The following is a 14,728-nucleotide window of genomic DNA, read 5'->3' on the forward strand; positions in this document are numbered from 1 at the left end:
CACCTGGATCAATGCTGAACTTCTGAACTCCCGAACTCCTGACAACTGAATATAAATACCCCCTCAACCCCCGGCCTAATTTTTTTTTTTTTTTCTTCATCATCTCCCTCTCATCTTCTCTCTTCCTTCCTTGCTATCAGAAAAAACTTTGACAACCTTTATGGTAAAAATCTTCAACTCAACCACGATGAAGCTCTTGGTCTTTCTCCTTGGGCTCCTTGGGCTCTTTGCTCAAGTGTCTGCCTCCCAGTTTAGCGGTCTCCAGGTCCTTGCCAATGCCGACAATGATTACACTTGCTCTCTTTCCAAGCCCTGCACTATTGGTTGCTGCGGCCCTCTGTGTGTCTTCCCCTCCAATCACCCTTGTGTTATAGTACTAACATCAACTAGCAATGACTTAACCGGTAAAGGTGTCTGCGGCTTTGGTCCAGATTTCTGTGGAGAAGGATGTACCTCGTCTTGTGACCGAAAGAGCGAGTGTGACGCTGGCTGGGGAATGCAGTGGTCGAATCACTCGACTTGTCCTTTGAACGTTTGTTGCAGCAAGTTTGGATTCTGTGGTATGTAATTGGTCTCTTATGAATTACTTGACATGTCGAAACTGACTTCTTCCAGGTACTACGACCGACTTCTGTGGAGACAAAACTGTGGTTTCACCTCAGTGCAGCGGCACCAGCGCTCACCAACGGACCATAGGTTATTTTGAAGGTTGGAACATGGATCAGCGGAAGTGCAACAGTAAGTCCCCCCAAATTTTGTCCTTCAAGAGCAGACTATCATACTTACCTTGGATGCAGCAATGGCACCCGAAGATATCCCTCTTGGAATCTACACACACATCAATTTCGCTTTCGCGCTCATCGACCCAAAGACCTTTCGGATTGCCCCCATGGACCAGAACACCGGCTCTAGATACCGTGCCGTCACCTCCCTCAAGAACCGGCAGCCGTCGCTGAAGGTCTGGATCGCCATAGGTGGTTGGGCAATGAACGATCCAGGAGCCACCCGAACTACCTTTTCTGATCTTGCTGCATCCGAGGAAAAGCAAGATATTTTCTTCGAGTCGCTGCTTAGCTTCATCGTGAATAATAACTTTGATGGTGTTGACTTGGACTGGGAATATCCTGTTACCGATGATCGCGGTGGAAAGCCCGAAGACTTTGGTAACTTCGTCACCTTGCTTGAGCGGCTCCGAGGTCGGTTGAATCAGATTCCTAGGCCGATTGGGCTGTCAATTACTCTGGTACGTCTTCTCTTCCATTTTCTGTTACTCATTATGCTCTGATGACTGACTGGATGTTGCTGTGTGTGAAGCCTGCCTCCTATTGGTATCTTCGAGGTTTTGACATCATCCGTCTTGAACAACATGTTGATTTTCTAAATGTTATGACCTACGATATCCGTAAGTATTTTCTTATCCCGCTCCTCTCTGCGACTCGCTGTGTGCTAACCGCCATACAGACGGTACTTGGGACGGGCCTATTGAATCTTTGGGTCCATACGCCCTCGCGCACACGAACCTCACGGAAATCAATCTGGCTCTGGAGCTCCTTTGGCGCAACAACATCAATCCCTCCCGCGTGAATCTCGGTCTCGGCTTCTATGGTCGCAGCTTTACTCTCGAATCTCCCAACTGTATTGCACCGGGCTGCAAATGGAGCGGCGCCGGTAGGCCAGGTCCTTGCACAAATACAGGCGGTGTTCTCTCGGCCACTGAAATTTCCCACATCCTCAAAACTGAAAAGGGTGTGACATATCTCGACAAGGATGCTGCCGTACGGGTTGCCGTATTCGACGAAGACCAGTGGGTTGCCTACGATGATGCGGAAACCTTGAAAATGAAGCTAGACTTCGCCAATAAGCGTTGCTTGGGTGGCACAATGGTTTGGGCGGCTGACTTGGATGATGGCGCCCTGATTGATGCTTTGGGCGAGGCAATGGGCAAAGAAAAAGCCTTTGTGGGTGACGGGCTTCCTGATCTTGTTGGGGATCTAGGAACTATTATCGAGCCGACCAACTTGCCTGCCTAAATGTACAACCTTGAGGTCTGAAATGCTAAGTTTCTCTTGAGACCCATGCAACCCAGACAGATTTCTCTTAGTTTATCAGATTCAATGCGATTCTTCTAAAGTTTTTATCGTGATGTAGCCTTAAGGTTGCTCTAGCTATGTAAATGCTCGGGGACATAAGCCGGAACTTGAAGTTATTAACGCCTTTTTATCAAGGTATAAGTCATTCCAAGGCCCATAAGAAAAAAATAAAAAGGTGAGAACATAAGATTGCCATTTCTCCTTTATCTATACATGCCAAATGCGCCGACCCCTCTATCCTGACTGTTTAATTAGATAGGTACACTTAAGCTTCTTGACCAAAGGTCTTTATTAGCAAATTAAAAAGCTGTTGGGTAGCGCAATCGAACCCTATACTAATTTCCTTATATGCCACGTAAAACAGTGCTTTGTACTACTTATACGGATTCTTCATTTAGGTATTTTGTTTCCTGATCTGATAGAGTGTCCTAGCTGAACTTTGAACGTAAAAAATTTTGCCATGGGTCTTCCTTATCCTCCGATGCGACAGCCTTTGTATTCTCTTCTTCGAAGTCATGCCATGTTTATCCTACTTTATGCAGCTTGGCTAAGCAAAGTGGATTGGCAAACGTGCTAGACGACCCTTATGTGATGTAGCCCATTCTCATGTACAGCTATCAAGTGTCAATCTTCGAAGCGTGCATCATATGCGTATACCTACATAGCCATCGCAATAATGCCTAGACACCAGTTTCGAGGCTTGATAGATCAATACAGCTAAGCTATGGAGTAGCTTTTGTGATGTAGATCCAGCATGTATACAAGAAAGGGTCCGACCTGCCGCGAGCCCTTGTCATGCGCAGTCATGATTTGGAACAGTTGAGTTTGTCACTGAACTGGCAAATGTGTGATTGTTATCAGGTGCCCTGCTCGTGGAATGTTGGATACGGACGACAATATAACTCCTAGACTAAAATCCAAAATCTCTCGCCTTTGACTTCTAGCCGTTCGCATCCCAGAATGGACAGACAACGTATATACTTAGGCCCACTACGGATTGGCAAACTAGAGGATCATGATCCCAATCCAAGCAGCCGAGCAAGGATGCTGTCGAATGGAACTCTGTCTAAGAGCGTGGTCCGTTCCCAGTCAATTTCGGCGTAACACACTCAACGAAGAGAGCACCAGACCCTGCCCTCAGCTCAATTCTCCTCAAAGACAGCCTCGGGCATGCAGATTGATCTAGACTCAACATTATCATTCTAGCCAGAAAGTGTTTCGGGTGAGGACTGTCTCAAGAGTGACTATCCTGCAGTGACGTGTACCAGTGCCTGGCGAGGGCTAAACCCGACAGTTGACGATAACATCAGGCAGAGAGATTCACACTGCGTTTTTAGTAATGATATTGACTTGGGTTGGAGCATAGACAAGGAGAGTGACTACAGTGGTAAATAACAGAAATCTGGGAAAGGCTGGCTCAGCACCTCACCTGTAGGCATGAAGCAAGTAAGAGCAGAGTGAATCTCAAAGTGACTCCAGCAGTGCAAGCTTGGAAACTGGAAAACTCACAATCTTCCTGGAAACCCCCATAAATAAGAGTCTTCCTCGGCCAACCTGTTGCATTTTCCTTATTTTCCAACCACTCCTCTTCATCTTCCTCTTCATCTTCCTCTTCCTCCTGTCGTTTCTTCCTCTTTTCGTTTTATCATTCTTGTCCCTTCAGCCAAAATGAAGATGCCTGTTCTCTTTTCATTGCTTCTGGCTTGGCTTTTTATGGTTCCCATAACTAGCCTTTCCGTTTCCCAACCCGAGCATTCTGACATCGCCGTTTCTCCTGTCAACACTCTAAATGTGTTCCATTCTTCCCCTCCCTCTGACACCCTTAGCCCTGACAATTTTCGCTGGGTAGAACGCTGGGCTGCGATTGGGGACAGCTTCACAGCAGGAATCGGTTCTGGTCAACTATACTCGAAGTCGGATGGCGATACTCGGTGCTCTCGCTACGACCGTTCGTATCCTGCCCTTATAGAGCGTCGTCTAGGCCCTTCTGTCAAAGTTTTCGAGTATCTTGCCTGCTCTGGAGCTCGTACTGGCGGTATCTTCCAGCAAGCCCTTTCTTTGCGCCAGGACCTGGACCTCGTTGTCTTGTCGGCTGGTGGGAATGATCTCTGCCTTGTATGCCCCTTCAAAGCGCGATACAGAATCCATGCTGACAAGGAAACAGTCGAGTATCCTCACCACTTGCATCTTCCTTCCTTTTCAGGGCGAAAAGGCTTGCCAGGACATCCTCGATAAGGCCCAAGAAAACATCGACACAATTCTGAAACAGAATCTTCGACAGGTCCTTAGCGCCCTGAACAGCAAGGTGAAGAAGAACGGCATTATCGTCTTTGCCCTCTATGCGCAATACTTCAATACCCAGAACAACGAATGCGCAGACAAACAAGATTGGTCGTTTCCCCAGGGCCTTCCTTTTTCAGGTCTCAAGCTCACTATTGAACGACGTCAAAAGTTCAATAATCTCGTAGCAAACATCAATAAGGCCATCAAGGAAGTGATTCACGAGTATCAACACGACCCTTGGATCAAGTATCGCATCACTTACGCAGACTGGGAAGTATGGGCGCGCGAAGCCGTCAAAGGCCAGTTCTGCGTCCCCGGAACGACGCGCGCATATCCAGATGATTGGCAGCCGGACTTGCATTTTTTCCGCCCTAGCCTTCGGTCTCGCGGGTCTGATCATGATGAGCTCAAGAAGAAAGGTCTCATATACCACAAGAAAGTCAACGAAACAGAGATTCAAGAGGATGAACTTGCCATCTACAACACATTTTTGTACAAGTCTGCGAACCCTGCCGCCGATGCCTTGAAAGCTCTAGAGCCACGCACCCCTACTCCTCCAGGCTGTCCCGGAGATGACAAAGCTAGCTTTGGGATCGGACTTCCAGATAGATGGGGGAAGCTGTTTCATCCGAACGAACTCGGCCATCGAACAATGGCGTCATTCGTGATGGAGGCGATAATTGCTGTGCGGTCCGGTATACTGGGCATCGAACACCCGATCTGCAAACAAATTGATCAGTTCAACTGCAATTCGCCATGGGTCACGGATCATCGGTATCTGAGCACTGACGTTTTGACTGAAACTGTCAAGACTTATTGCAAGGAAGTGGTCCCCCGAGAAGGTCAGAAATGGGCCGACGAACGTCTCTTTTACAAGGGCACACCTGAAGCTCACACTTACCGGATTGAAGCGCGGGCTGGAGTGAGCGAGTACTCCGAACAGCAGTGCCTACTAGCTTTTAACCGCATAATACATGGCTGCAACCGTATAACCAAGAACCCGATGAACTTCAAGCTTGGCGGTAGCTATTACTTCGGATCATTCAGATACATACTCAGGCCAGTTGGGAAACAGCGACCTTGGCCTGTAATCGAAAAGCCGTACGGCAAGTGCGAGGGCAACGACGAAGGCAGCATGTCAACATACACTTTGTATGGCGCTGGCTGGGCATCTTCGGACCGTGGACGAAAGTTCTACAAGGCCATGAGTGACTGCATTGGCTGGACTGTGAATAGCTACAGCTTCAAATACTTTGACCGACCAGACAAGGATGGGTATGAGTGGAAGATGATTGTGCATTGGCCAGACCATGTGAAAAAATGCTTCCGTAATGACAAAGTTCAGAAGGAAGCCGGAGGGACTACCGGTGGATGTCTCGGAACAGATTGAGCGTATCCCATTTCATGTTGTGGGCAAACGCAGTGTTTATTTCTTGTCTCTTTTGTATCTAAAGTACACGAGGTCTTGTCAACTTGAAGTACGACTTATCATAGCTTCTATTGGAGAGAAATTTATCGCGCTTAGCAGATATATGCATGTAACCTAGTCATAGAGCTATTTAAAAGGTCCTTATCGCCGAATCAACATAAGCCTGTGGTCAAACCAATTGGCTGCTGCAGTAAACGTAAGCAAAAGTCGTGCCACTCGTAAACATTCATTATATACGCAGATCGAAGTGGCTATGTGATGGGCATGTTCCAGGGCCATGTCTGTTCTAACCATTTTCTCCAGGGCTATCGAGTTCTCTGGTTTTCGTAGTGCCCTCGAAGATCATCTACCTCTTTCTGCAATCGCGACAGGTCTGCCAGAATGTCCTTCGCGTTAGATGGGTGCGAAACAAGATTCTCAGCCTGACTTGCGTTGTGCTCGGAACGAAGACTGGATCGCGAGTCATTATCACTGCCGTGATTGCCCGCGCGAGTGCGGCGAGGAGGAGGAGGTGTTGGTAAGTGGCTCATTGATGATGCTCGCCTTGAGGTACCCTGAGAACTCGACTGGATTTGTAGGCCAGATACTTCGGTCGTGTGCAAGTAAGATGTTGGGGGTAAGTTCTCGGACTGTAAAGTAAAGCTCGAGCTCTCCTCATCGTGGGTGGACGAGTCATTCCTCGAGTCTCTAGTCCGTACCGAAGGAGTTAGTGGCCGAGATCCAGGACTTGATGATGTCGACGCAAGAACCTCGATCGTGGAATGGCGCGTGGACAACTGAAAAGAGCTCGGTTTTGAGAGCGTCGATTTGGAACGCCTCATTTGACTATGTCGTCGACTCAACGGAGGAGTGGGTGGCCGCTTGTGTTGGGATTGACTGCGCCGGAGAGCATCAGTCGGCGGCGCAGGCTGACTTGAGGGTGTACCGAAATGTTCAAGAGGTTCTTGCCGTATTCGAGGAGGCACTGGAAGGCCTGCAAAAGAGCTGGAGCTGTGAAACGAGATCCCGTTTGTAGCTTTGCTAGGCATCGTTTGCAACATAGACGGTGCCATTCTCGGAACTGAGCTGATCAGCTTTCCATGATGACTTTTTGGCGGAGGAGGCGGCACCCGGTCTTTATTTCCCGAACGAATAGCAAGGGCCTTTGGGTTTATGCCCGTGCTTATAGAGATTGGCCGGCCTGAGGTTTTGGGGAGTGCATACGACTGACGCTTTTCGGCAGCGTTCTCGCTATCTGTTTCCTCCATCGAAACGGACGACCGACTGAAGGCGATCGAGCTGGAAACGGCTGTATCTTCCAGGAATTCTTCAACATTCCGGGATTCCAATCGAGAAGTAGCAGTTGACAAGGTTTGTCCTCGAGCTAGGTCAGTTGGCGTGGTAAGCAGCTGACGAGTATCAGCCCGGATGGTTTCCTGAGAATACAGAGCGCCAGGGGAAGATATTGCTGGCTCTTCAAGGCGTTGTCCCCGTCCAGCGTCATCATCGCTCACATCAGAGTTCTGACTGAATGGATCCGAAGTTACTGTATTGTTCAGACCAGGCGCATTGGCCGTTGAGAGAGGGGCGTCCGCAGTCAAGGAAGAGCGGTCCGTCTGGCCAGCTGCAACCGCGGCAGTAGATGAAGGGCTAAGCGAAACTGGATGCGACGCAGTTGAAGACGACTTTATGAGAGGAGAGAGATGAGGCTGATGTTTATAAGCTGTATGATCTGGAAGGGTCAGCCGGTCCGCGGTGGTCTTGTAGGCTGCGCGCAGGCAAGTCGGAAGCGGCGGAAGGGAAGCCTCACCTTCTAACTTCTTAGGGCGGAAAGGATTTAATCCAGACATCGCAAAGAGAATTGGCAGCACCGATCATGAGCACTAAATTTGGGACGAGACTGACGAGAGCGGAAAAACTGGAGGGGGGGAGATAAGAGGGGGAGAGAGTGAAGCTGATGGCGGAGTCGTCGAGCGTCAACAAAAGGCCGCTGACCATCCGCACGGCTTCCGGAAAGAACAACGGCCGACAGCCTCTACATTACATGCGCTCATCTATTTTTGACAATGTGCAATCCGCCGGAAAACAGCTGGAAAGTTAATAAAATATGGGGTAAGTATATGGTACAGAGAAGAATAGCCAAAGAATATATCCCCAAATCCGCCATTCCAAAAAAAAAAAACACCGCCAAATACAAAACCCCCAGACAAATGCTGGTCAATATGCCTCCCTCATGGCCCATTTCCCGAATGAATAAGGGTATCAGCTAGCCGAGTATGTAGTAAGAAAACAAAGGGAGAAAGGAAGAGCGAATGCAAAGGCGCAAGGCCGGATTGGATGCTTGCTTCCCTCTATGCATCGCACACCATGCTAGTGCTCGTAAATCTTAAATGGCAATTGTATGCACAACATTAGCTTTCCTTGTAGACATGCCATTCTTTGTCAGGCCCGAAGAACGCTTGGGCAAGGCTCTTCCCGCTGTTCGTTGGCTGGCTGAAGGCTACCTGCTCTTTGGGGATCTCCATCCCGTAAATAAAGTTGCTCACGACACAGTCCAGAAGGTCCATCGCTATTCCTTTGCGTCTTGAGGAGCCGGACGTCCAAATACGTGAGATTCCCACAATCGCGGGATGGGTCTCAGCGCGAACAGTGACGGCCGCGTCGGCGCCGTCTATGTGGACAAATGCCTTGTCCACCGCGTGAGATTCCCAGATACGTTCGGTTAAACATGCCCCAACGCACCGGCTGTCCTTCATGTGTAAGAAGACCTTGTATCTGTCAACCTTCTCCGACCCACCGTTCTTGCGTGAATGTTTTGGTGGCTCAGTCTGGCTCCATAGAATATCGTCCTCAATAACGGGAGAGGACAGCTCCTTGCTTATCACCTCAAGCACCTTCTTGGCTTGGTTCTTCGCGGTAGGCGACGACTTGCGATCCACTATTACAACATATCCCTCGTCAAAACGAGTCGCTTCGTAGACCCATCGCGACGCGTTTGCCCTCATGAATGCTTTGCCTAGATCCACTCCTGTCGAGTTCATGTCGTGAAATTTCTTATGGAGCGACGCGTCCTCTGCGTTGGATGGCACATATTCCATCCCACAGGTTGCACAAGTTTTCCGTACCTCATGGCCCAGATCTAATTGCATCTGCTTCAACGCCGGTTGTTGAGTATTTGGCGTTGCTACCTTCTTCTTCGGAGGATCGAGGGATGCGCGCACACTGTTGGAGTTCACTTCGGAGAGAGGTGACCCATTGGCGCCATCCTTGGTCGCGGAGTGCTTGCGCTTGAGAAAGGAAAAGGTCGGTTTGCGGGTGTTCTGCGGAGGAGGAGATAGGCGTGGCGGTGGGGAGGAAGGAGGTGTCGACAGGTCGGTGTCCTGAGAGCCGTCGGAAAGTGCCAGAGAATTCCGACGCGATGGACTCGATCGCACGTTAGCCGCAGACTCGCGGATGGCGTACTCGAGGCTCTTCTCAGCCGCGTCCGAGTCGCTATCCGATAGAACGCGTCTTTTCTTAACCGCTGGTCGTTGGTCATCATCGTAGACGCGCCATGAAGACCGGCCGTATGTTTTCATCATGAGACCTCTGCCAAAGGACTATTAGGGGGTTGGAGGCGAATGCGAGGGGCCATGAGGAGAGCTCGTACCGCTTGAATGAATTTGTTACAGTCCACGGCATCTCCTTTTTTTCCCGTCTCAAGAGTGACTGTTTCAGATCATGAGAGACCAGTGCGGGCGAACATGGATGACGCGCAGGACGGCAGAGAGGCCGAGGGCAGAAACAGGAGACGGGCAATGGTGTTATGCGCTGATGACGCCTGTGATGATTATTTTCCACGGACGGAAGGCTTCGGCGGCGAGTGATCGACAGTTGGAACGGGGCGGAACGCGTGAGGGCAAACTAGCCCGATTCAGCTATATTGAATGGGAGCTGGAGAGGTTGTTCGCAAGGTGAGGTGAAGGCAGAGAGGCTTCAAGGATATTTATCCAGGCAGCCGTTACGACGATGATGATGCTTGTGGAACTGCTTTGATTACAGACACTGGCGACTGGCCACCAACAACTTCCCGACTTCGCCTCCTGAAATCATGAGCGACCAACCATCGCCCTCGCTGCTACCTGCATAAAGTATGTATCTCCAGCGCCCTGCTATGACTGGGCGGCCTCCGTCACTCGAAGCTGAGCTGGCATTTATGTTTCTCTTGCTATTTATTATTTATTCCCCTGCCTTGGTTGGCCCAGCCCTTGCCGCCCCCTCGCCGTCCATGATGCCTTACGGGGCTCTCCCTTTCTCCTGATCTCCAGAGTACAGTGCTCTCAAAGCAAGGGCTATCTTGAGTACTGACTCTGCTTTCTGCGCTTGAGTCGCACTCTGGTGCCGAGTGTGGGATTGTTCCCATGATACGCCCTGGAAATTCCTAGGTGCCTCAAATGCCTTCAGGTACCTCACATACCTCCTGGATCGTGGTTGCCTTGACTACAGAAAAAAGTACTCGCACGCTACTTCGTATCCTCAGTCGTGTTGATGGCTTCGAAGTCCTGAGACCTTGATTTGGTGCCACGAGATCAGCCACCAAGGCGAATGAATCCTTTGTTTCCATCACGAGAATTCCTCAACTGCATGCACGCTGTCCATCCTCAGCATTCCTTACCGTCGGACAAACCATCTTGCGACGGCTGGATCGTGAGTTTGTGACTGAGACCCCCATTCTTGCTTTTTCGTACTTCAAGAACCCGAGACTCGAGTCAATTGCGTCCATGCAAACACCCTGCCCAGAGAATCCTCAGACTGATACAATACCCCACCATAGCACTTGACTGCCTTGCGCGATGATTCTTCTGAATAGAACACCAAGATGGAGCAGTTACTCGCATCTCAAACGCCAGCAGGCTTTGCCAGTATTTGGACAGTTCTTAGTCATACTTACTCCGTTTATCGCGGGCTATAGCAATCCTCCACTCACAAAACGGTGCTAAATCACGTCACAGATAGGCGGATGTGATCTTTCTCTAAGATACTGATGGAGCAGTAGGTCTGATATCTGAGATCTGATGTACTGCACTGAAGGGTTGACGCTGGCGAAGTAATCGAGCTTAACCGCCACCAAGTGTGACAAATGAGAAACTCACAAGGCCTCAGTGGCTGGGACATTCAGATCTGTGCATTATTCTGGGTGGTACGAGTAAGTCAGTCGAGGTATCCCACGCATGTTGCATAACACGTCGGCCCTTGATTATGCGAATTTGGAAGCCACATGCAACAGCGGGCTAGAGGAGATGAACCTCACAGAGAGGCAGAGGAAAGCTCCGTTGGATGGGGCCAAGCGGCCGCAGTCGGCATTGCGGCAACCAAGCGCATTGAAAAAGAAAGGCTCCGGATAAGACAGCACCAAGGTCAAAATCTTGTGCCATGTTTCGTCAAAAAAGCAAACCATTGGCCTGAATATTCCTGTTTTTGGCCCCCTTACAGAACATTCATGCAAAGAAGATCTAAAACAGACGAGGCCGCTGTGCGATTCACGAGCTAGGTAGCCGCGCGGAGAAACAGCCGCCAACGGAGCAATTGCAACCCAACAGAAACACCAAATCCGTTGGCGTCAGCGAGACGAGAGGCACCCCAGGGAGATGGGCACAAGCTCCGAGTGTGATCATACTCCGGCAGTGATAAGGTGATGGCCAATGGTTGGATCTCCTGAAAAGCACCTATAGTCCGTACTCCGTAGTGCTGACGGGAGAATATAGACAGGCAGTCGGGGCGGGGAAGATTCAAGTTTGACAGAAGCCTTCTATACATATCGGGTCATGATAGTAGAGCTTGGCTTTTGATGGATGATTCGACATGGCGAGAATAGAAGAGTATGGTGGGATGAATTGACAACTGCTGGAAAAGGTGGAATGCGCAGGGACGATGGTGAGAGCGACTCAAAAGGATCCTCTACCGGGGACCCGAGTATACGGGGCCAATTGACACAGTAGTCTAGGGGCCCGAGATAACCCATATACCATGGCCAATAAGCCCGACAAATACTCCGGATGTTGTGAGTTGTGACTTGGGATGGTCTGCTCCTCTCCGGGGCGGGCGACAACGGTCGATTTCCAGATTTGGCGGGACCCGAGAAAAAACTCCATTCCGCCTTTCTGTCTGTGCCTCTTTTTTTCTTCAGACTCCGATTAGCCTCCATGCGAGACATTCTTTCTGTTTTACCCATCTTGCAGCCCTCCCTATCTTCTGGGTCCTGAATAGCGGCCCTCCAGATTTTGTATTATAAGCCTCGCAGCCGCCAATTGGCCGTCAAAACCCCTGACCTCCGTCGCGTCTCTTCCACCTCCGAGCCGTCAAAGCTTCAGCTTCGGCCTATTTCCTCTTGCCTGCCGACATAATCGACTGCTGCCTCGATCACTGATTTGCATATATTTCAAAAGTCCGGTCGCTACCATGTCGGAGTCAGTTCAAGTTGCAGGAAAAAGAAAGCGCGCCAGTATGTGTCCATTGTCCAATAAAAGCCTCCTCACTGCCCATCGCCGTCCACGGGTCGAATTTTTCCCCTCATTTCTGCCGCCCTCTCACCCTACTACCTCCGACGGCCTAACTTCCTCTCCTCCTTCTCATCATCTTGCTTGTATTGTTCCATCTCTCCAGTTGGGGTCGAGACGGCGTTGGGCTACATCAAATAAGCTCAGCCACCACTTCGCATCTATTCCACTGTGGTTGTGCTTCAACGCCCACCTGGCAACCACCTTTCCCCGCCACCTTCCCCAGATTATTAGCTTGCGATGAGTGCTGACGCGCCGGTACGCTCAGGGACGCAATCTTGTCCTCCTCCCGAATTGCCGCAACTTGTTGCTGAGCAACATGTTCCTATCCCTCCCAGCGATAAGGAGACGCAGCGCTTGATCGTGGTGCTTTCTCACGCCAGCTTGGAGACGTTCAGGGCTTCCCACGGTGGACGCAATGGCACAGCTCGTGACGAGAAATACTCTTTGCTCAACAGCGATGAACACATTGGCGTAATGCGCAAAATGAATCGAGACATCAGTGAGGCTCGTCCTGACATCACCCATCAGGTTAGACCATCCCTCTCTGGGCGGAGGTACTCCGATAGCATTTGATCGCTAACCAACACTACCTGCCGCAGTGTCTCCTCACCCTCCTTGACTCTCCTGTCAACAAAGCCGGAAAACTGCAAATTTACATTCATACCGCCAAGGGTGTCTTGATTGAAGTCAATCCCTCAGTCCGCATTCCCCGCACATTCAAACGTTTTGCCGGTCTCATGGTTCAGCTCTTGCATCGACTTTCCATCCGTTCCACCAACTCTCAAGAGAAGCTGCTCAAGGTCATCAAAAACCCCATCACCGACCACTTGCCTCCAAACTGCCGGAAAGTGACCCTTAGTTACGAAGCTCCGGTGGTGAGAGTCAAAGATTACATCGAATCTCTCGGTCCCAAAGAAAGTATTTGTATATTCGTTGGAGCCATGGCCAAGGGCCAGGATGACTTTGCGGATTCTTTCAAGGATGATGCCATCAGTATCAGCAATTACAGTCTCAGTGCCAGCGTCGCATGCAGCAAATTTTGTCATGCCGCTGAAGAAGTCTGGGATATCCTTTGAACGAGTCTGGGGCTCTGGTTTCCAGCTTTCCATGATGGAATATATTTGAACTCGACGATGTGACGAATTTCCTTGCGATCATACCATTAATGGCCCGTCGGAAACACTGCAAGCGCCGAATGGTAGATCCAATCTCAAGTCCTGTTGCCCATTTTCCCACTCTTGGACTCCGCGCCATCTTTGTCCATTCAGATACATGTCGGTTTCCGGCTTGCCTTGCCTCTTTTGATCCAATAGCAAAACTCTCTGCCTTACGACAGCAGCTCACTCAAGATCACAGCGTCGTATTTCAGGAGCTATGCACAAAGTCTTCTGGCGGTCTTCTTGATATGTGACAGAAGGAATTTTTAAGGTTATAGGGATCAGACCGGTCGATATGGGTCATCGATCGATTCTTAGGCTACGCCGTGTTTGTCTGCCATAGCTGCCTAAAACCGCGTCCCCAGTGCAGGACAACAGACTCTAATAAATCATCACCGTGTGAGATACTACACAGTGGTGGAATAGCATATTGCACTTTTTGTATGGACGCCATACTATATACTACTTATATAAATAATGACATGAAGTCGTGGGCCATCTAGGGCGAACGTCTTTTGTTGATTGAGAGTGTCCCTTGACCGCGTGGATAGTGATGTAGAACAATCAGTAGGTCGTAATGCCTGAGGTTGGTTGCCGCACTGTCTTCCGCTCTCTGCTTCCTCTACCGGCCTCCAGGTTTGGGCTCCTTTCACTGCTGGGTGAGATGACTCACTTGACAGTCTACTTGCCGACCATTCTTCTTCACCCTCTGCTTTATGTCACGGTCATGTAACAACTAACATAAATCATACGGACTGGTGGCTCCAATGGCTCAAGGACGGTGGTTCCTCGATACGACGTGGCAAGCAGCCATCGCTCGCTCCGGGTGAGTTTGTGGATCTCCCGCTTCGTTTGGGGCGCTCAAAGGGTGAGGTCCGACTCCGTTCATGCGTTGACCCCATTCAGCGTTCTCTTTTCTATTACTGTACTAAGCTAATTATTGTGGACGGCGTCGGGGATCCTAAGCCTGACAGCGGATAGACTACAAGCAATTCAACAACAGCCCTCGGCGTACGACGGACACTCTGGCGATCGTCTCACGCCCTCGAAGTGACTTCTAATGAATCATGACGCCTGATATATCCTTGTCCTAGGAAAATTGGTCTATGGGTCATTGTCAAGTACTATGGGGTGGGTATCACCGAGCGGTCAGACCGCACCAGCGGCGATTTTGAGCAGGCTAACAGCAGCAAAAGTGCCCAAAGCAGGAACGAAACAGGCCATCGTCAGACGGTCAGAGAAGCAGCCGAC

At 50.1% G+C, this 14,728-nt stretch overlaps 5 protein-coding genes across 5 annotated transcripts; 3 read left to right on the top strand and 2 right to left on the bottom strand.

Moving 5' to 3' along the window:
- Positions 1-187: 187 nt before the first annotated feature.
- Positions 188-2,030, top strand: DSM5745_02765 (uncharacterized protein; the record flags this gene model as incomplete). Its single annotated transcript, XM_026744781.1, has 6 exons — positions 188-339; positions 391-560; positions 616-738; positions 798-1,243; positions 1,315-1,402; positions 1,462-2,030. 6 exons carry the CDS (start codon positions 188-190, stop codon positions 2,028-2,030), a joined length of 1,548 nt encoding a protein of 515 aa, XP_026605647.1.
- Positions 2,031-3,764: 1,734 nt separating this feature from the next.
- DSM5745_02766 (uncharacterized protein) lies at positions 3,765-5,763 on the top strand (the record flags this gene model as incomplete). The annotated part of the gene is made up of 2 exons (XM_026744782.1): positions 3,765-4,205; positions 4,255-5,763. The coding sequence occupies 2 exons, from the start codon at positions 3,765-3,767 to the stop codon at positions 5,761-5,763; spliced, it is 1,950 nt and encodes a 649-aa protein (XP_026605648.1).
- Positions 5,764-6,107: 344 nt separating this feature from the next.
- DSM5745_02767 (uncharacterized protein) lies at positions 6,108-7,631 on the bottom strand (the record flags this gene model as incomplete). The annotated part of the gene is made up of 1 exon (XM_026744783.1): positions 6,108-7,631. One exon carries the CDS (start codon positions 7,629-7,631, stop codon positions 6,108-6,110), a length of 1,524 nt encoding a protein of 507 aa, XP_026605649.1.
- Positions 7,632-8,192: 561 nt separating this feature from the next.
- Positions 8,193-9,359, bottom strand: DSM5745_02768 (ESCO family N-acetyltransferase; the record flags this gene model as incomplete). The annotated part of the gene is made up of 1 exon (XM_026744784.1): positions 8,193-9,359. One exon carries the CDS (start codon positions 9,357-9,359, stop codon positions 8,193-8,195), a length of 1,167 nt encoding a protein of 388 aa, XP_026605650.1.
- Positions 9,360-12,557: 3,198 nt separating this feature from the next.
- DSM5745_02769 (18S rRNA pseudouridine methyltransferase) lies at positions 12,558-13,396 on the top strand (the record flags this gene model as incomplete). Its single annotated transcript, XM_026744785.1, has 2 exons — positions 12,558-12,848; positions 12,920-13,396. The coding sequence occupies 2 exons, from the start codon at positions 12,558-12,560 to the stop codon at positions 13,394-13,396; spliced, it is 768 nt and encodes a 255-aa protein (XP_026605651.1).
- Positions 13,397-14,728: the final 1,332 nt, after the last annotated feature.

The sequence above is a fragment of the Aspergillus mulundensis genome (genome assembly GCF_003369625.1).
Source record: "Aspergillus mulundensis strain DSM 5745 chromosome Unknown scaffold_2, whole genome shotgun sequence".
Taxonomy (NCBI): domain Eukaryota; kingdom Fungi; phylum Ascomycota; class Eurotiomycetes; order Eurotiales; family Aspergillaceae; genus Aspergillus; species Aspergillus mulundensis.